Below are 20,070 nucleotides of genomic sequence, written 5' to 3' on the forward strand. Positions count from 1 at the left end.
GCGTCCTGTCGTTTTCCTATATGGTACAGTAGAGTAACTCTAGAGGTTAAAGACCGGTTCAGTTGGCTGCCTTGGATCGTACCTGCTCGCCGCCCTCACAGGTACCTGGTGTGCAGGTGTCTCGGACGATTTCACACACCGCGGCAGTCCGTATCTACCGCCGCTTACCTGTTCGTCGTCTGTGCGCAATATTCCCTCCAAATGTGCTGTAAAGTCGGGTGGTCGAATAGTGGCAATTTTTTTTTTAAAACACCGATATTGATAATGGCGTGAGTAGCATTAAGTACTTTAATACCCAAGTGCTGCATGTTAATCGGTACATGTACAAAGGCCCACCATCGTAGTTCAGGAGCCGTTTGATCATGGACAGATAGCTGAATATATATACGTTTCTGTGTAGTAAGTCTATTATGCATAATTAGTTTATGATTGTTTCTGCCCATTGCTTTTTTTTATGCAAATAACTATTACGGGTTTGTTGTTTTTGAGAGCGAAATATTATGTGAAAAAATATTGTGAACATTTTGAATGAATCATGTAGGTTTAATGTGGTGGGTAGATACGTCACCGGACAACATTGTCATTGTGTAATATAGGTACTGCAACGGGTTGGTCAAGTCGCAGGGGCGTCCCTCCTGTCGACCGAATACAAACAATTGTTCGGTGAATGTTTATTTATGGTTTTTTTTTTCTAAATGACAACGGGGCGCGGTTACATTCGTATGGCAAATCTGTAAGACAATAATAATATCATGTGGGTAGTAAAATTACGAAAAAAAACGGTGACCAGTCCCGGAGGAATGCAACGCGTTGACCTCTAAACTTGGCAAGGGGCACGATATTGGGTACACTCCTAATATTATAATTCCCGTTGCACTTTCCCACATAGATAAGTACGTATTGGCGTCACAGGGAGCTTAACACATTTACGGCTGTATTTTGGCTATATTATTGTCGTGTGTTTAATGTTTATTGTTCAACGTGGTCACTGGTCATGTATAAAGTATAGGCACAATTATTGCGAAGGCTGTGAAGAAACCCGGCCCACTTTAGGACGAGATTATGCGGGCTGATGTCCAGTTGATGTCTCCGAAAATTTTTTTTTTTAAACAAAGCGTTTGAAAGGCTATATAAATAATTAATATATTATTTATTTTGAAACAAAGAACCATTGGTGTTTCATTTTACACAAAGGCGTAATTATGAATCTTAGAAAGGTGCTTTTCTTCACTCAATTGTTCAAATGTAGCAAATTTATACACAGATTCGTCGACCATCCTAAACAATAATTAGGTATATTATTATCTATGAATTTTAATAACATTGTCCATCAATGCACCCACAAATATTATGCTTTAGTGTTACGACATTTATAAATTCGACTGAAAGGAGTTTCGTCGGTGATAATATATTTTATGTAGGTATATTGTATAATTTCACATTTGAACTACCACTACCTACAATATCGTAATTAAACAAAAACAATTTAATTTTTTGGTGAGGGGGGGGTTTATATAAGAAATTGGGTGACCTTAACTGACTAAAATAAGGCATTTCAAACAAAATTTTGGGGCGACGGGGAAGGTTTTCCCACAAAACCCCCTCGGCCCTCGTATTAATACATCCAGTGTATCACCGTTTGCTTTAAAAGTCAATAATATATTTATTACTTATGTATGTTTTAGAAACAATTTTATGTTTTAATTTTTACACAGTAAATAATTTTCATTAAAAGTAAAAGTAGAACGGCTGCAGGCTCATTTATGCCGATATTTATGACTAAATACCATATTAATTTTTGTATTGATAGGTACTATTGGAATAAATAATTAACAGAATTCGTGTCTTACAAGACTATAAGGTCAAATACACAAATATTTAAGTTAATTGTTTACTATTTTATGCCTGTAAATATTAATAAATATCAGTAGATTTATCATTCATACTACACATTAAATCATTAGTATCCATACAAATATATAAATGTATTTATTTATGTATATGCGTGTGCTGTGTGCATGTGTAATTGTAATAGATTCATTAGGTATATAGGTTTTGTTTTTACGTGTTTAGTATAATATGCTTACGTATGGTCATGTGTCCTATTTTGAATGTGACACTTGACATTTCATATTATTATATACAGTATTTACTTCCACTGAATAGATTATAGATACCTATTACATACCTATTACAGACAATAGCATCTTACATTTCCAAAATATGTTAATAATATAGTAGTTTTGACTATTGTAATTTATAGGTAAACATACTTGAAAGTTTTTGAATTATTAATTATTATGCAGGTTAATAGCCAAATAATATAATAGCAGGTACACTGGTACAGGTATTATGACATTTATATAAAAAATGTATGTTTAAGGTCTTCTCAATATTTATATTTATTTATCTATACATATTAAGAAGTAAAAACAATAGTAATGTATTAACTCAGCGATTCTCAACCTTTATTTATATCCGCGTACCACCTACACAGTTTGTACATTTTCATGTACCACTTGACCAAATAATATTTTTTTATGTTTATCAAAAATGTGCATGTTATTTTACATGTATGAAATTTTATTTTATTAGGAACTACAAAATGATGATAATAATATAAGCATTTAATGAATAAAAAGAAAATGAAATATGTACAATTGTTATTTATATTATTATTAAAAATAATATTTAATGTGAATTAATGATCCGTTCCATTTTTTTTTATAAAGATAGATTTTTTTAGCGTACCACATATGAGATTTACGTGTATCGCAGGTTGAGAAACGCTGTATTAACTTATTCAACATAAATTACCTATAAGTAATAATTAGTTAATTTCTTTAACAATTATGTTCAAAACGTATTTAATACAAATAAACATAACTTTAGATCGTTTTTCAACAATGGTTGAATGTATTCATGGCCCATGGGATATTCAAGGATATAATTAATGTATGGTTTTACCACAAATTTTACATATTATATTTAAAAAAAAATGTTCTGATTAGCATTCTCAAACATTTCTAGAACGTGTATTTGTATACTTGAGCAATTTGAGGATCTGCTGATTTGGTTATTATCATTGTATTTAGTATTTATGTGTATAATATACATATTTTTTTACGTATTTGAAGTTTTGAGACAAAATTGACATTGACATTAACATTAATAGTCAGGGCACTGTTTGTTTTCTCTCTCTGGCAACATAGACAAAACGCTTTTACGCAGAAACATTTTTTTCATGCTTTTGGATAATCTTAGAGTAAAATTACACATTACAAAAACGGTAGAGAACAATGTTGTTGAGGTTATGACATTTCAATTTGAAACAATTTAAACATAATTAAAATTAAATGTTTTTTTTTAATTTTGAAAGTTGAATACAACACGTCAAATAGTAATAAAATATTAAACCAATGTGGCTCACCCTTTAAAAATATTATCCTCTATAATTTTTGTAATAAATTTGGTGATTTTACTCTAATATTACTCAAAAATCATAAAAAAAACGTTTTTAGGTTTTTAGATTTTATCTACGTTGTGCGTTGGTCTGAGAGAGAAAACAAATATTGCACTGACAAGCTCTTAAGAATATAATATAAAATGTAAATTCATTGCTATTTTTTACATTGCAGTTTTATTTTTTTTTATATAATTGATTTTATTTTTAGTTTGTACAAAATCTGACCATGATCTAATTTATATAGTATTAATATGCATTACAAATTACAATCAATTAAAAAAGGTGGACAAGTGGGTACCGCTCTGCTGTACAGTAGTTGTAATGGATGTGTTATATTTGAATACAACGATAAACCATTGTATATGAAAAACGATTCTGAGCGGTTAGCGTAGTCCTTATAATATTATTATTTTTTATTCGTTGCTATGGTGATAAACAAATCGTTAGAAATTAAAATCCCATTTTTAGCGGTGCTTCGTAAGTTGTCGGTAGTTTTTCTCGACGCTTTCTAAAACTACTTGGAATTTTCAATTTTAACCTCTCTAAAGTACCAACTAGGTTCACTTTTCTATCAGAAAATATGCTGATCTCAAAAATCAAAGCATGCTTACTATCCTAAATGTAGCTGACAGAAAAAAAAACACACATCATTATAAAACCAATACATTCTTTCGCTCCGCTCAGAATCTAAAATCAAATTAAGTTAAATGCAAAGAGAAATCAATATTTATCAAATATTATAAAAAGTAAAAAAACAACCTTATTATACATTCTAATATTATACTATTATTATGGCTTATAATACTTACAAATATTACATTATTCCCTCGAGTAATACATTTTTCACTATAAACGTTCACTTAGTATTGAAGTACAAGGATACGGTACCTATACCTACATACCTATAGAAATAATATCGTATATTCATATAGTTAGTATTATGAAACCCGAGTTTATAATCTGATGATATTTATTTTGGTAAACGTAATATTATAGGTATAGTTTAGGCATGAAGCTATGATCAAGATTTCTATACAAATAGGTTCACATCAATCATTGAATATGTATGAATTTGAAAAAAAACCGTTTTTAAATTATTCCACAAACCTATTCGGCAATCTAAAAGTTTACAGTTTGTTTTTTTTAAATAAATATTTAGCGTTATTCAGAAATGCTTGAACGAGCACACAATAGTAAGTGAAAAAAAACACTGAGATAAAAAGTGGGAGTTGATATGTGCACTATTCGCTTTTGAGTATGTTACAATTATTTTTAATTTAAGTGAATAGCATTTATTTTGTGGTAACTTAAAAATATTAAGAAGTTTTAGAAATATTAAATGCCAAGAAGCTTTATTTACATGATTTAAAAATTTGAACAGTTAAACCATACACAAAATAACAATAATATAGTAAATGAAAGTCATAAGTGTAATTATTTATGACATTGCGAATAAAAACAAATATAAACCAAATCATTTCTATTTAATTTAAAAATTATATAATGGATGTTTAATAGAAAAATTATTTGATAGTAAGTATTATATAACACCCGCTGTAAATGAACATTATAATTTATAGCTGAAACAAAATCGTAAGTTTCATATTTTTTAATTTATTTATACTCGTCATGGCTTGTGAATTGTGATTAATTTTTTTACCTTCATTACGGTTTTTATAGTTATACTTATAAGTTATAATAATAAAATATCTTTTAATTTTAAGTTACAAAAAATATTACTTTTGAACATTTACTTTTAAACACAAAATGTATCTAATGCAACTATTCATGTATTATTATTATTATTATTTTTTTTTGATCTAAAACAAAACATCGGCAACAACGGCTATTAATTGTTACTGTTACAATAATTGCAATTATTTTTTTAACGTATATTCTTAATTTATAATATTTAAATTAAATCGAACAATTCAGATTTTCTTAAAAAAGTTAAAATTTGGCAGGTGGTGTCTGCGTTCGGTCCGAGTGCTGCGTCTAGGGTATCGGGAATGTTGAGTTTGTCGAGTTCCTCCGTGTACTGGAGGCATTCTGTAAGGATATGGTTGACTGATAGTTCACAAGTATTATTATACTAATTATTATTGTACATAAATTGTGTGTATATGACTTTTGATGATTATATTATACATAGAACCGTGGTTAATATGCTATTCAATTTACAGAATTGAATATCTTTAATTATTTTATATTCGTGTACCTACCAATCTGTACACGGCTATTATTAATGTATCAATTGAATTGTAAGACTAATCGATTTTCTAGTTTACAAATGAACATTAATTAAGGTTATAGATCTATTATATAACAGGTCATTGAACGATCTGTGTCCAAGACTGTCATCGATTCCACGGTCAAAGACGTCAATTTTGTGATGATAATCGATTCTACAAGTTTGTGTTTTTTTAGGTTTGTCCTTGACACGGATATAAAAAAGATCATTCTGTCGTTTGTCATTTAATTTAAGTTTTTGTCTTCTTTCTTTTAACCATCGTCTTGGCGAGATATTTCCATAGCGTGAACAATCGCTTGGAAGAGAGCATTGGCATGTATTCCTGTGGTGCAGATATATGTATATCGTACATATATATATTATTATTATATTATATACACCGAAACAGATCTCGTTCCCAGGATCGTTCTAATTAGCCTCAAAAATGGCCACTGAATGCTATTAAAGAGAAGAAAAAAAACGGCAATTGTTTGGTTTGGGAACGAAATTATATAGTACCAATTCCTAGCACGAAAAATTCCAGGACATTATAGTGGGAGATGTATTATAGTATAGGGCGCACTATCAATGTACAATCATATATAATAGGTATGCGAGAACGGTACTTTCGTGTGTATATTTCGTATATATATATAATATGTATATATACCTACATACCTACTGCAACAGACAGTTGAAATATAGTCAATCAAACGTGCTCATATCTATATATATATATTAATAGTATAGACCAAAGTGGTCCACGGAATTGAGGAATACAATTTGTTTTATATAATATACTAGTATTATTATATAGGAGAATTATACATTTTTTTAACGATTCTATTATAGTGGTTTTAACAAAGCGATGCTTGAAAACCTCAGAGGCACCATATATATTATACATTGTTAAATGATTATTGATTTCTTCTTGTTTACGTTTTAAATTAGTTAATGTTGAACAATAAATAAAGAAAAAACAACGAAATTAAATGTGATATTATTTACGCAACAAAGGTCAATTACCTCTGAATAGTTTTAAATTCAACACAATTCAACAAATCGAACGCTATTATTCCGTACCTATAGATGAGGACTGTTATAAATAAAATATCTAAACGGTATTCTGATTTTTTTTACCATGAATGTTAAATCAACAACAAATGAACAATAGATTTGAATCAAACAACTTGACACTTGTTTTATAATAGTAACCCACATAAACTATGCCAAACATTGTAAACATTGTTTGAGTTTTGGATATAAAAATCTAAACATATTACAATTTAAATTGCATTTAGTAAACTCATCCCTGTTCACTTTTGATATATACGTATATTGTATATAGATACCTATACTCAGGCAATGGTTAATATTTATCGTCACTAAATTGAATCAATTGTTTTACTACATCAGAAATTAGTAAAATGTACCCAGCTCTAGAAAATGTGTTTACATACAATATACATAACAATATAGGAACACATAATTCGTATTAAATAAAAAAAAAATGTAATGATATTTTTAATTTTGATGATCTCGTCAAAAGTTTTTAGAATATAGTTTTGACTTTTTGAGTCTGTGTTACTTAAATCACATTAGTTTTTAAGTAATTACAATTTTTGAATACAATTGGTTGATTTATATTTTATATTCAAAATTATTAAATTTGGTAGGTACTCGATTACACAGGATATATTATATGATAATATTAAATAACAGTCGTTATTCATTAAGTATTCCTGATATAGTCTCGATCATCAAAATATAGTATACTGACCAGTGCCCAGATATCACCGTCTATGGACATCGGAGACGACCATGACATAATATTAGCCCCTATAGGTATTCAATTATACATAATATTATACTCGAAATTTTCCCGAGTTGTCATCTTATTAACCTAAAACTGAAATATGTACCTTATTATATTAAAATATATTGTATGTGATATATAGACATTTAATCAACTTTATGCTGAATTTAACCGCATTTACTTAATTTTAATACTTGGTAATTATTTTGTTTATTGTAAAGTATCTATCAAACTGACACACCCTAAAAAAATTCATATCACTTAACTTATATAGTTTATGCATTACACATAATATATTATACTATAGAACATCCCATATAGTTAACATTTAATGATTACCTATCTATATAATTCACAATACTAATGATATATATATCAAAATATACTATATGTATAGTATAGGTATACTTATTATTATAAACATTAAAATATTACAATCTATTTATTTATCATCGCTCATACCCGCCCATAATTAATATATTAATTATATGTACCTATAATCTTGTTCATAGTAGCTAACCAGATTTTTTTTTAACCTGTGACAACTTAGACCATTGGATGGTTATTTAAACTGTGGGGGAGGGTATTGTAGGTTTTGGTAAACACGTGTGTTTTTTGGATCTGGCAGAATTTCAATTGGGCTTCCGTAGGTTTGTACCATGCCCGGTCGGGGGATGGTGACCTCTCTCTCCAGACAGATGTCAGCCCGGAGAGAAGTGCCGCCCGTGAACGAGATTCGAACCGGCGACGGTGCGTGTCCCGCAACCGACGTCTTAGTCCGCTCGGTTACTCTGTCCCCCTCTAAATAGACTATTGTACATTATAATATGGGTGAATTCAGTATAATAGGGTTACTTGTTAGTATATGGGGAATTAGGGTATATTAGGTAATCACTAATCAGAGATAGGTAATCACTATTATCATAAATCAATATCATCATTATCAGACAAACGGTTGCTGTTTTTCTATGAGGTGCTCTAGGACTGTTTTTTTTAACAAGTGTAAATTAAAAAACCGTATGATTATAAAAAAATAAAAATTGAAATCAATAAAATAAATTTTTTGGTGTCACAAAACAAATTTGCATTAAGGAAATACAAATAATAATACATATTATAAATAAAAATGTTTTATTCATAGATCATAAAAACCAACAGACACATTGATCTTCATTGTCTGTAATTTATTTCTTATTAGGTATATTCAAAAACTATTTAATTAAATTAAATATTTAGTAATATTTTTTTATACCTACTCGTATTTACTTTATTATAATTTAACTCTTTTAAATGGATTTTTTAGCCATTATTATAAAGTGAGTACTTAAAATACAATTAAAATAAACTATTGTCTATGGTACAAAAATGATCCAAAAACGTTAATAAAGTCAATTATTTATATGACATATAATATTGTACATTTGTAGGTCCCAAAATTGTCTCCGAATAAACTATAGGTACAAACATACAGCTATTATTAGAACTAATATCTTAAAAGGAATGATATTACTATATCAGATATTCAGATCACGTTCGGTATATCAATTTAATAATAAAAAGTAAAATAGTTGTGGAGAAATTAGGTGTAAAAATACAAATGTTGCAAAAATAAAGTAATATATAGGTATCTGGTTTGGTATGTATAAATAATGCATTTAGATAGTTAAAGATACAAATAAATTACCTACTTATTTTTCTATCTATTCCTCTCTTTCACCTGTTCATTGATGGTTATTGATCTGCGATATTCAATTATAAATAATTGAAAATAATCTAACTATTCTATAAATGTAGCTGATTTGAAATAAGCTAAGTATTCCTATACGTGTTTCCATTTTTAATTTTTATAATTGTACCCAGTGAAGTCTGAAAAGTTGATTAATATATTCTGCAGAATTCTGATCAAAAATCTTATACTATCTAATACGGTTTTTAGGTATGTATAGTACACAATATGTACACTGAATAACTGTCATTAAATTTAAGAAACTATAATGTGTAGGCACTAGACACATAATTATAAGGGAACTTATAATATACAACGTTATACCATATAGATACTTCATGTAAAAATGTAATCAAATAGTTTTTGATTAAGTAATACTTCTAGATATGAAAGAATGATAGAAAAACTTCAATTGCGCTGTCTTATACTTTCGTTTGCACAAACGATATAATTTATAAAAAATGAGTATAATGACATCACGATTTTATAGTAATGAACAATAGAATCGTGTAAAATATAATACACTATAGCAAAACCTAAGTAGGCAGAAAGATAACGTTTATCGCTTTCAAAACAATCGGTCATACCTAAGTATAACTTGGGGAAATATATAGTGTATTTTAGCAATAGGATTTATGGTAATCTGACACTCGTCCAAGCTTGAAGCCTAAGAGAAAGCCATTATCATAAAAAAAAAATTAATTTTCGACGAAGTTGAATACATTATAATGTCGGGAAAATTTTTTGGATAAACTGAGTATTATATTGATAAATTATAATACCACTAGAAAGACCGGTTTGTGTGGTTAATGGACGATTAACCGAATGATGGCATTCATGATTTGAGCTCAAGTACATTCTTAAAAGAAGACATTCATGAACGTTTGGTCAATGAACTTCAAATAAATAATAAATACAAATCTGTTAAATTAGGTAGTAGGTATGTTAAGTGTGGAACTTTTACTTCTGAATTTTACATTTTAATGCGATTAGAACCGTAAAAAAAATGTTTAAAATATTAATCAACGCCACGTGGTATTTATAAGTAAAGGTTAGGTATTACTATTCTTTATTGCTCAGTCCATCTTTGTGGTTCGTTACTAAGGCATTGATTTTTTTGTTAATAGAAGATCGATTTTGTTATAAACTACTTTGTTATTAATTATAATATACCATACATATACTAGGTATAATATTATTATATAATGATGTCACACTGGAATTAAATTGTTATTGGTGACGTTTAACTTTTCAATTGTCATCATTGTAATTGATTGTTTTGTTCGATAGTGTTGGTACGTGAGCAAAATGATCATAAGAAGTGTGTAGGTATGTAAAGTTTAAGAGGATGTATTTTTTATTTATTATTTTGACGTGAGACGCTGCTGGTGAAGTGGTCGGGCAACAAACAATTTTTTTGAGAAATTTTGAACGCACGCGGACTTGCCGCCGTAGAATATTTCCGTAAGCGATAGACCACACACCGACACACCGTACCTATATAATAATATACACCTATATTTACCTCTATACATACTACATAGATACTATATTGCGTTCCGTTCGGATGCACATGTGCAGCCGCCGTCATCCCGTCGAGATCGGAAACAAAGTTTTATACCGCTTGCCCGTCGTCACGTCTATGTACGACAGCGACCGTATACCATGACTGCAGAGTATATTATTATTATTATTATTTTTGTTGTTATTATTTTAACATAATATATATTATTGCCAGGTGGTCTATAGGTCCCGTCACGGTCGTCGAGCGTATATAGTTCATCATCACGGCTGTCTGATATCGGTTGTCGTCGTCGTTATTGTGTTAATGAACGATGTTAAATTGTTCGTGTACACACAGACGGGAGGGAATAGAAGAAAAACAAATTAATAATAATCGTGTCCACGTATAATATGTATCGTACGCAACGGTAGTACCTATACATATACAATATTTTATATAAAATATATATTATACGGCTTGTGTGTATGTACAAACGGGTTTCGATCGTTTATACGCCGGTTCTAGGCTAGTAGGACTGCAGCAGTATTATAGTTGTCGGATGTCGCGCGTGCCGACTGCCCGACCAGTTATTTTGCTCGCATTATTATCATCACCGTCATCGTCATCATCGCCGTCGACGGCATTTTCCGTACATCCATCTACGTATAATATAATAATAATAATAATAATAATAACTGGGACAGACTAGCGAGAGATCGACTACTTTCCTCGCGGCGTACGAGATTCCGCGCGCGTATTACGCACGATGTTGATTATACGATTTCCTGTTGCCGGCCGTCAGTTCTTCTTCCGTCGGCTGTATAGCAGCTGTCATTTGGCAGCATAACGCGTACTGAAATGAAAAAGATTGCTTTACCTAGCTATATTTTGTAATTTACTCTCGTGGTGTGCATACCGCTGAGCAGGGAGCTGGGTCAGGCCGTGTAGGTATATAGATAATGATCCAGACGTAATTTTCGGGTTCGACGGCCGAATCTTTTATTGTAGCTAGCTCGCGTGGGCGCTTCGTCTGCAATATATAATACGCGTACACGGTACACCTGTACAATAATATAATCCACCACAGCCATCGTCCACTGTGAGCTTTATATTGTTGTATTATAGGTGTACGGCTAATGGATTTTACACGTGTAATGCGTAGGTACCCATAACGTCTGAAGATTACAATTTAATAATTCGTGATGGGATTAAATTCGATTTCGATAACGCTGAGCATATAGCCTTATAGACTTCGTGTCGCGTATTGTCCTATATCTATATATGAAACCACCGCAACTACCGTCATCCGGTCATTCTGTGTGCCACCGCGCATTACGCGGCTTAAATAATATATAGAAAGTTGATCATGACCCGACAAATATAATAGCAAATTAATCGTAATTTTGCTTACGAAACATTAGGCTTTTTATGCAATCTCGTATACAGTTTTTTCCTCCGTTATTATCGTTGATGATAACAAATGTTTAGCAATCGCCATATCCGGTGCAGTTCGAATCGGTCTTTTAATCATTTGTGTCAAGTATATGCGTCTAATTAATACGGTATCGAATGATCATTGTTTCAGGCCGAATAGAATGGTCAAGGGTGCGATGTTGGTAAATTAATATTATTATTATTGCATTTCTTTATTTGGGAATGTTAATGTTTAGTTGTCGTTTGAGCTGATGAACACTGTTTTTATTTCATTATCCTAAATAGTTTTAATTTCCCAGAACCAACATGCCGGGCCCGAGAAGGTTTAGTAGCGGTGGAGTAGGAGGAGGAGGTCAAGCGTGGGAAATGGGTGAACGACGATATTCTGTAGCTGGTACAGACCCTCATTTAAGCCACCATGCGGTCACGTCAATGGGACCACCAGCATCTGAAGATCTTCACGCTTGGAGTATTTACAGGTAAATGTCTCTTTAAAAACATTTTATATTCATTATATTATATGTAGGTATATGAATATTTTTTTAGGCAAAATTTAAATTCTGATTTCACGGACTCTGCTCTTGGATCGAGTGAGAAGTCCCCCCTACCATATGGTAACTTTCAGTTGCGCGAATCTACTGTGCAGTCCATACTCAGCCATCCACGATACGGTCCAAAATACGATGTACACAAATCGCCTCTGAGTTCGAATATGTACACGTACCTCAAATTTGGCTTACCCAGAGTATTTCCGCCTAACAGTCGCAGGGATGGATCTAGTGGTTATGACTCGAGTGAAGATGGAGCAGCTATACGAAGTCAAAGACCTTATACGAGAACTAGAAGTGATCCGGACTTTTGCAATCATGCAATTTACCACGGCGGGGTAGGCATAATTTATTTTTCAAATTAGAAAACGATTATTAATTATCGCTTATGGAAATCTTTTTTTAGCCTACTTTACAAAGACATCACCCGGGTCGTCGAGGAAAAAGTATAAGTGAAGCTAATTTACTCGCACCTCATGGATATCCTATTCGACAAGAACTTCCAACAATGCAGCGGAGGAGCGTACATGACTTGCGAGCACTGTCTGAAGTGAATCATCATCATCATCATTACACTAATCCAGCACATCATTATAGGTACTTATACTTCGATAATATGCTTAAACTGGTATACATCTAGTAACTTAAAATGTACTTTATTTTTTGTTGTTTTTATAACAGTTCTCACCATTTAACGAGTGGTCGGCCCGCTTCCATAGCTGTTGTTGGTACAACAGCTACTACACCTAGAGATAGGAGTATTAGTATGATGAGCAATTTAAGTCCAAATCGATCAGATATTTACGGACAACCTGCAATTGTTTATCCATATCTTCAGGTAAAATAATATTATTTAGGAATACTAGGATTTAATTACAAATCTTATTTTTTGCAAGTACCTATTTAATATTTATAAAATAAATGTTTAATAACTAAAACATTATGTTTATTAGCAAAAATGTTTAATTATGTGTGTTCAATGGTACTGATAAATTAATTATATTTTGGGACTTGGTGTGGTACGGTGGTTGGCCGCAGTCACTAATGTGTGTTGCGGTCAAGCATCGTCCGGCGCACAGTGGTAACTACAATGAAATAATAATAAAAAGAAAATTCCAAATTAAAATATATCAGAGTTAATAAATTACCTATAGGTACAAAATGTATGTTTTGTTGCGAATATTGCAATAAAGCTTACTGAAATAATTTCTGTACGCAATAATTCATCATGGACGCAAAAAAATTACGTTTCCAAAATCCTGGGAACTTTCTTTATTTTATGTATACACATCAGATTATGGGTAAAATTGAGTAATTTTTATTTACACGCTAAAAAAATATCTCAAAATTTAAAATATTTTCAAATAACTTTGTATTGTCAATAAAAAAAAAAAAATTGAATAAATATTTTTTTATCCTTCTAATATCATTAATACACCAACATTAATACACCTAAAGGAAATATCATAAAAAAAAATTAAAAAAAAAATACATTTCCCTGATAAATAAAATATTAAGTTTCATTCAAAATAGCGAAAAAAACGTCCAAGACGTACAATTACCATGTTCAAATAGTTATTAACAAGGTAAAAATAAATGTATGATTGTGAAATTTTATATTTGAGCTTATGATTATGGAGTTTTAATATTTTTTTTTTTAGCACATTTTGAAATAGGACTTTTAAGCGCCTAAAATAACGTTTCAGACCATTGTGCGGTGTCACTAGCTCTCACCTGGGTTTTTAGTGACGAATCTTCGCCCTACGACAATACGTGTTTCTAAAACCAATCGTAACCCCCTACAATATGCTAATGGCCATAGTCGCCAATGCATTAGCTTAATAAAGAAAAAAAAATGAATAATAGACTTGTTTAATAATCAACTCTCAACATATTGTGATTGATTTTAACATACATAATACATAACTTTGGAGGCACTGAGTAAATATCGTACTGTTATTTTAAATGAAATATATAACTGTCTCTACATGCCTAGTGGTTTAATAAAGCAATTATTTTGAATGATATTTCACTTTCATGTTACACACTCTGGTGAATTGTTACGTATATATAATTTAAAAATATTTATTAAACATATCCAAATTATATATTATTAATTGTATGTTCAATGATACAAAAATATTATTTTGCTTCAAATCCTCTGAAATTAGTTGAAACTTAAAGCTAAAATGAATTGAACATGTATATATAGGATATATTATAGATCCTACATTTTATAAAAAGTAATGACTAATGACACTATTATGTAACTTGAATTTTAGGTAAGGGGACTAGAAGTGCCTGGAAGTTCAGATGGAAAAAGGCCAAAAATTCAGGGGATTTCATTTGAAGTTCAAGCCGGTGAAGTAATGGCCTTTATGATGACATCTGGTACATAAAACTCATTTCATTAATATTTGTATTGATTTATTTTAAAAATGTACATATTTTAGATTCTGAGCGAAGCGATGAAAGTATTGATTTTACAATGATGTGTGTTTTTTTTTATTTTTGTGTCTGTCATCACCTTTTAGGACAGTAAAAGTGCTTGGATTTTCTTCAACAGTAACTTTTCTGATAGGAAATTGAATCTAGGGAATCTAGGGAATCTAGTTGGTACTTTGGGGGATCAAAAGTAAAAATTTCTCAGTAGTTTCCAAAAACGACGTGAAAAACGAAAGAAAAATTAAGGAAAAATGGAAATTTTTACGCCAAATCTGTTTAGGAGAAAATCGATTTTGGTTTTTAGTGTAACTCTAAAACAAATGACCGTAGGGACATGAAATTTTGACTGAATGTTTATATTAGAATTTTCTATACACCATAACATTTTCCAAATATTTTGACTCTTTTTGAGCTGTTTACGGCCATTGTCAGTTTTCAATTTTTTTAGTTTTTTTTTCTATAAATATCAATAAAATTTTATCTGTTGAGTAAAAAAGCTTGAAAATTTAATAGAAGGCTCCTAGGTTATTGTTTCAAAGGCAGATGAAAAAAATTAAAATCCTTAGTCACAGTTTTTATTTATAAGCATTTAAAGTTCAAATTTTGACAAAATACGGAAAAATCACGAAAAATAGCAAATTATTTTGAGTTGAGAATTCATAAAAATTTTTCTTTTTAAATCTAAGATTTGAAAATGTAATATAAGATTACTCATAAGTTTGTCTACCTTTATCAAAAAAAAAATGTCTAGAAGAAACTTAAATTAAATTTTTATGAGCGTCTGAAATTTATATTTTTACAACATTTGATATTTACTCGCTTTCTCATGTAACAATTTTCTTATTTTATTGTAATTAAAAAATGAATGACTGTAGATCCTTGAAAATTTCACTGAATGTTTATATTGGCATTTTCTATACACCATAAAATGTTGAAAATATTTTGACTCTTTTTGAGCTGTTTATGGACATTGTCAGTTTTCAATTTTTTTAGTTTTTTTTTCTATAAATATCAATAAATTTTTATTTGTTGGGTAAAAAAGCGTGAAAATTTAATATAAGGCTCCTGATATATCGTTCTAATAGCAGTTGAAAAATATTAAAAATACATATGCACAATTTTTTTTTATAAGCATTTAAAGTTCAAATTTTGACAACATTTATCAAATTCATAATTTATTAATTATTTTGTGGTTATAAATTTATAAATTTTTAACTTTTATGGCTAAGGATTGAAAATTTAAAACAAGGCTCCACGTAAATAGGTTATATATAAATTACTTTATTCACAATAATATCATCAAATATACTTGGTAAAATCATAGGCTGACTGACCGTTTTCGCTCAGAATCGTTTTTCTTATACAATGATATTATATCATTGAATTCAAATTTAACACCATCCATTACAGTGACCCACTTGTTACCTACTGTACAGCAGAGCGACATCCACTTATCCACCTTTTTATTTATTAAGAGTAATCTATTATAATAATATATCCACATTAACTAGTTTTTTAATCAACCTAATTTGTATTTATTTTTTTTAGAACGAGAAGGAGAAGCTCTTTTAAGTAGCCTTGCAAATCGTCATCCATGCCAAGTACAGCATATATTGCTCAATGGCCAAAATATTTCTATTTCTTCATTTTCTAAACATATTGCTTATATACCCGCTGAAGCTAAATTAGCTCCTAATTTAAGTGTAGCACAGACTTTAGCGTTTTATTCTCATTTACGGAAAGCTCCTTTTCGTGCCATACCAAAAGTATCTCAAAACGATCAAGTTCGTATATTCATATTACTACACATTTTACACATATGTTATATTATAACTATACTTAATTTCCACTTTAGATGGGAGTACTTATTGAAGAGTTGGGTCTAGGACAAGTTTTAAATACCAATGTTTCTGAACTAACTGCCTCTGAAGCCCAAAGATTAAGTGTAGCATGCCATTTAATGTCTGATGCAGAAATTATAATGCTTGACAGGCCAACCGTGACAATGGATATATTCGACACGTTCTTTCTAGTTGAATTTCTTAGACAATGGGCGGCTGGTGCCCCAAGTCAGTAATTATAACTTGTATATAAATTATAATAAGTAAATAAATAAAAAGTTTAATTACTTTAGCTGGTGTGAATCCGCGTATCGTAATGGTGACACTGCAGCCTCCTACTTATGAAATATTTACTATGGTTTCAAGAGTTGCATTAATATCTGTTGGTCATTTAATGTATTCTGGTCGACGCAGAAATATGTTGCCATATTTTTCATCGGCTGATTATCCGTGTCCAGCTTTCAAGAATCCTTCAGATTATTATCGTAAGTCATAAATAAATAGCAAATATTTAATCCATTATAAATTATTTTTTAGATTAAACATTTATATATATTTTTAGTTGACTTAGTCACACTCGATGATTTATCAGCAGAGGCCATGTTAGAGTCAAGTCAAAGAGTAGAACAGCTTGCGGATCTATTTAGAAGAAGAGTTGAACCTTTACCAGACCCTGGACCGCCAAAACCTTTGCCAGGAAAGCCGCGAACTGCCATTGTGCCAATACAAATTGTCGCCATAATATTGTATGATACATATAGCTGTAAATTCATATAAATAACTAATACAATATTATGTTTTTATTGTTTAGACGTCACATGGCGTATTCGCAGCCCAGGAGTAGTTTACGATGGATTTCTAGGTTTTTCATTGCTGGTATATTGTCAATAATTTATGGCACAATATTTTCGGACATTCCAGCTACGGATCCACAACTTTCATTTGGTGACAGGTATAAAATATCATTTATCTTCGAAACCAGTACAAGATGATATTTTATTTAACTAATTATTTTTCAGAATGGGGTTCTATTACAGCATTATGATAGTTGGAGCACTGCCACTCATTCTACAAATTGCATTAAGTGATACACATGGAAATGACCGTGATTCCATAGAAAGTGATATTGCTGATAATTTATACAGTCGATTTGTGTACATCGTAACGTCAGTGAGTAAAACTAATTAGTAATATTTATCAATAATATAATTAATGTAATTATAATAAATACAATTTTTATTAGATTTTCTGCAGTATTCCTCCCTCAGCTTTAATCTGGATAGTATATTCTGTGCCGGCATATGCCATGTCTGCTCTCTATCATGATTATGATTTATACAACTCGGAACCATTTTTTGCATACCTATGTGAGTATATATAAATATTACACTGTCTATAAAGGTTAAAAAGTTTTTATAAGAAGGTACATATTATACCTATTGAAGGTATTATACATTTCTACTTTCTAGACTTAATTTCAGTTTACCTTTAATAAACAATCAATTACAACCATGTGCGATTTAAAAATATTTTATTTACTAAATGTTATATTTTATAGTGAACGTTGCGATTCATATGAGTTCCGTACAGTTAATGGCAACAGCGATAGGGTACCTGATGCCCGACCGTCTCAGTTCATCGGTGCTGACAACCATTACTGTTCTTGTGTCCGGCGTAATTAGTGGTATACTACTCAATTTTGCCGATCTTAAGAAAATACCTGGTGTTCGGTTTCTTTCGACTTTGTCACCGACTAGGTATTTTATGTTGCCATTATTAAGAAAAGACCATAGTCATGATACGCTCTCTTCACTCGCTTCTACCCTTGTGTGTCGCAACAAGCAGGTAAAAAAATAACGAGTTAAATTTTACCCAATGATTTATTATCGGTTCTATAATATTTCTATACGTGATATTTTTTAGATCCAACATCAAGACATAATAGTGCAATTACCATGTCCAATCCCGAATGGTACTGCAGCCCTAATTCACCACGGCCTATTGACACCGGCGGTGGAGCCATATGTGTTATTCACCAACAAGGACTCATTATCAGCTGGCCTCTATTTATGGGGATTTTTCGCTTTAATAGTAATATTTTTCTTCATAAGTATCAGTAGGTTTTGTAACAGGTTTCACAAAGTTTCTCGTCCACAAAGATAACCGAGAATATATTATTATTAAAATGTAAACTATTATGTTTATTTACAACAAATTAGACATAGATAGAAAAACAAATTTTGTTTGAAAGTACGAGGTATTTTTTTATTATAGTTTTGTTAATACCTATAATATATTGTTAGAGTCTTTGTTTAAATATGTATTCAAATATTTTATGAAATTCATAAACGTATGTGATATGAATGTTATGACGGAAATCTGTAATTTTATATTATATTATTATTGTGTCAAGTCAAGTACTAGATCAAATTAAAATGTACAACGAATAGTTAAATTATTTACTGTACGTAGAATGTGTGTATACTATATAATATATAAGATATCTGTATTAGTAAATTGCCTAGGTCAAATAAAACCCTATAAATTATAGAATTTTAATGATTCATATAAATCGCTCAATTTTCTTTGATTTTATGAACAGAATCAACATAAACTATTAGTAAATCTATGAAATTTTAAATACAAATAATGTATTTCTATATAAACTACCCACTAGCTATTAATATATTATTATTTATAATTATTTGATAAGTACCTGTATAATTAAATATTAATTGATTTATGTTAATATTATTTATTTGTATATAATTTAAAATTGCTCACAACAAAATAATATATAATATAATATATTATATATTATAAAAGGTGATTCATTTAACAATAAACACTCATCTCGAATAGTATTAATGTTTTTAAAAATCATTTTTTAGATAATTTGAATTTTTTACTAAAATACCATTTTATTAAATATGACAGGTACATTTCTAATTTTATATTCATAAGTTGAATTTTTTTTTTGAGAATTTTAATGTATATTAATCAAATTTTTGAGTTGTTAATTAGTTGTAAGTGACAAGTTATAAGTGCCTATTTAAAGTT

General features: G+C 30.1%; 1 protein-coding gene across 1 annotated transcript; it reads left to right on the forward strand.

Annotated features, from left to right (window-relative positions):
- Positions 1-130: 130 nt before the first annotated feature.
- Positions 131-20,070, forward strand: LOC132950909 (ATP-binding cassette sub-family G member 8). The gene is made up of 15 exons (XM_061022526.1): positions 131-399; positions 12,476-12,655; positions 12,723-13,062; positions 13,131-13,321; positions 13,406-13,562; positions 15,007-15,115; positions 16,718-16,953; positions 17,025-17,238; positions 17,304-17,495; positions 17,573-17,756; positions 17,822-17,962; positions 18,030-18,180; positions 18,254-18,377; positions 18,569-18,855; positions 18,934-20,070. Exons 2-15 carry the CDS (start codon positions 12,483-12,485, stop codon positions 19,171-19,173), a joined length of 2,739 nt encoding a protein of 912 aa, XP_060878509.1. The 5' UTR covers positions 131-399; positions 12,476-12,482; the 3' UTR covers positions 19,174-20,070.

The sequence above is a fragment of the Metopolophium dirhodum genome, chromosome 8 (assembly GCF_019925205.1).
Source record: "Metopolophium dirhodum isolate CAU chromosome 8, ASM1992520v1, whole genome shotgun sequence".
NCBI lineage: Eukaryota > Metazoa > Arthropoda > Insecta > Hemiptera > Aphididae > Metopolophium > Metopolophium dirhodum.

Bases quoted from the DNA above. Each gene is read 5' to 3' on its own strand.
- LOC132950909 (XM_061022526.1), top strand. From the start codon at position 12,483: ATGCCGGGCCCGAGAAGGTTTAGTAGCGGTGGAGTAGGAGGAGGAGGT. The intron at 13,322-13,405 runs GTACTTATACTT...TTTTTATAACAG, and splicing joins AATCCAGCACATCATTATAG to TTCTCACCATTTAACGAGTG. The intron at 15,116-16,717 runs GTACATAAAACT...TATTTTTTTTAG, and splicing joins GGCCTTTATGATGACATCTG to AACGAGAAGGAGAAGCTCTT.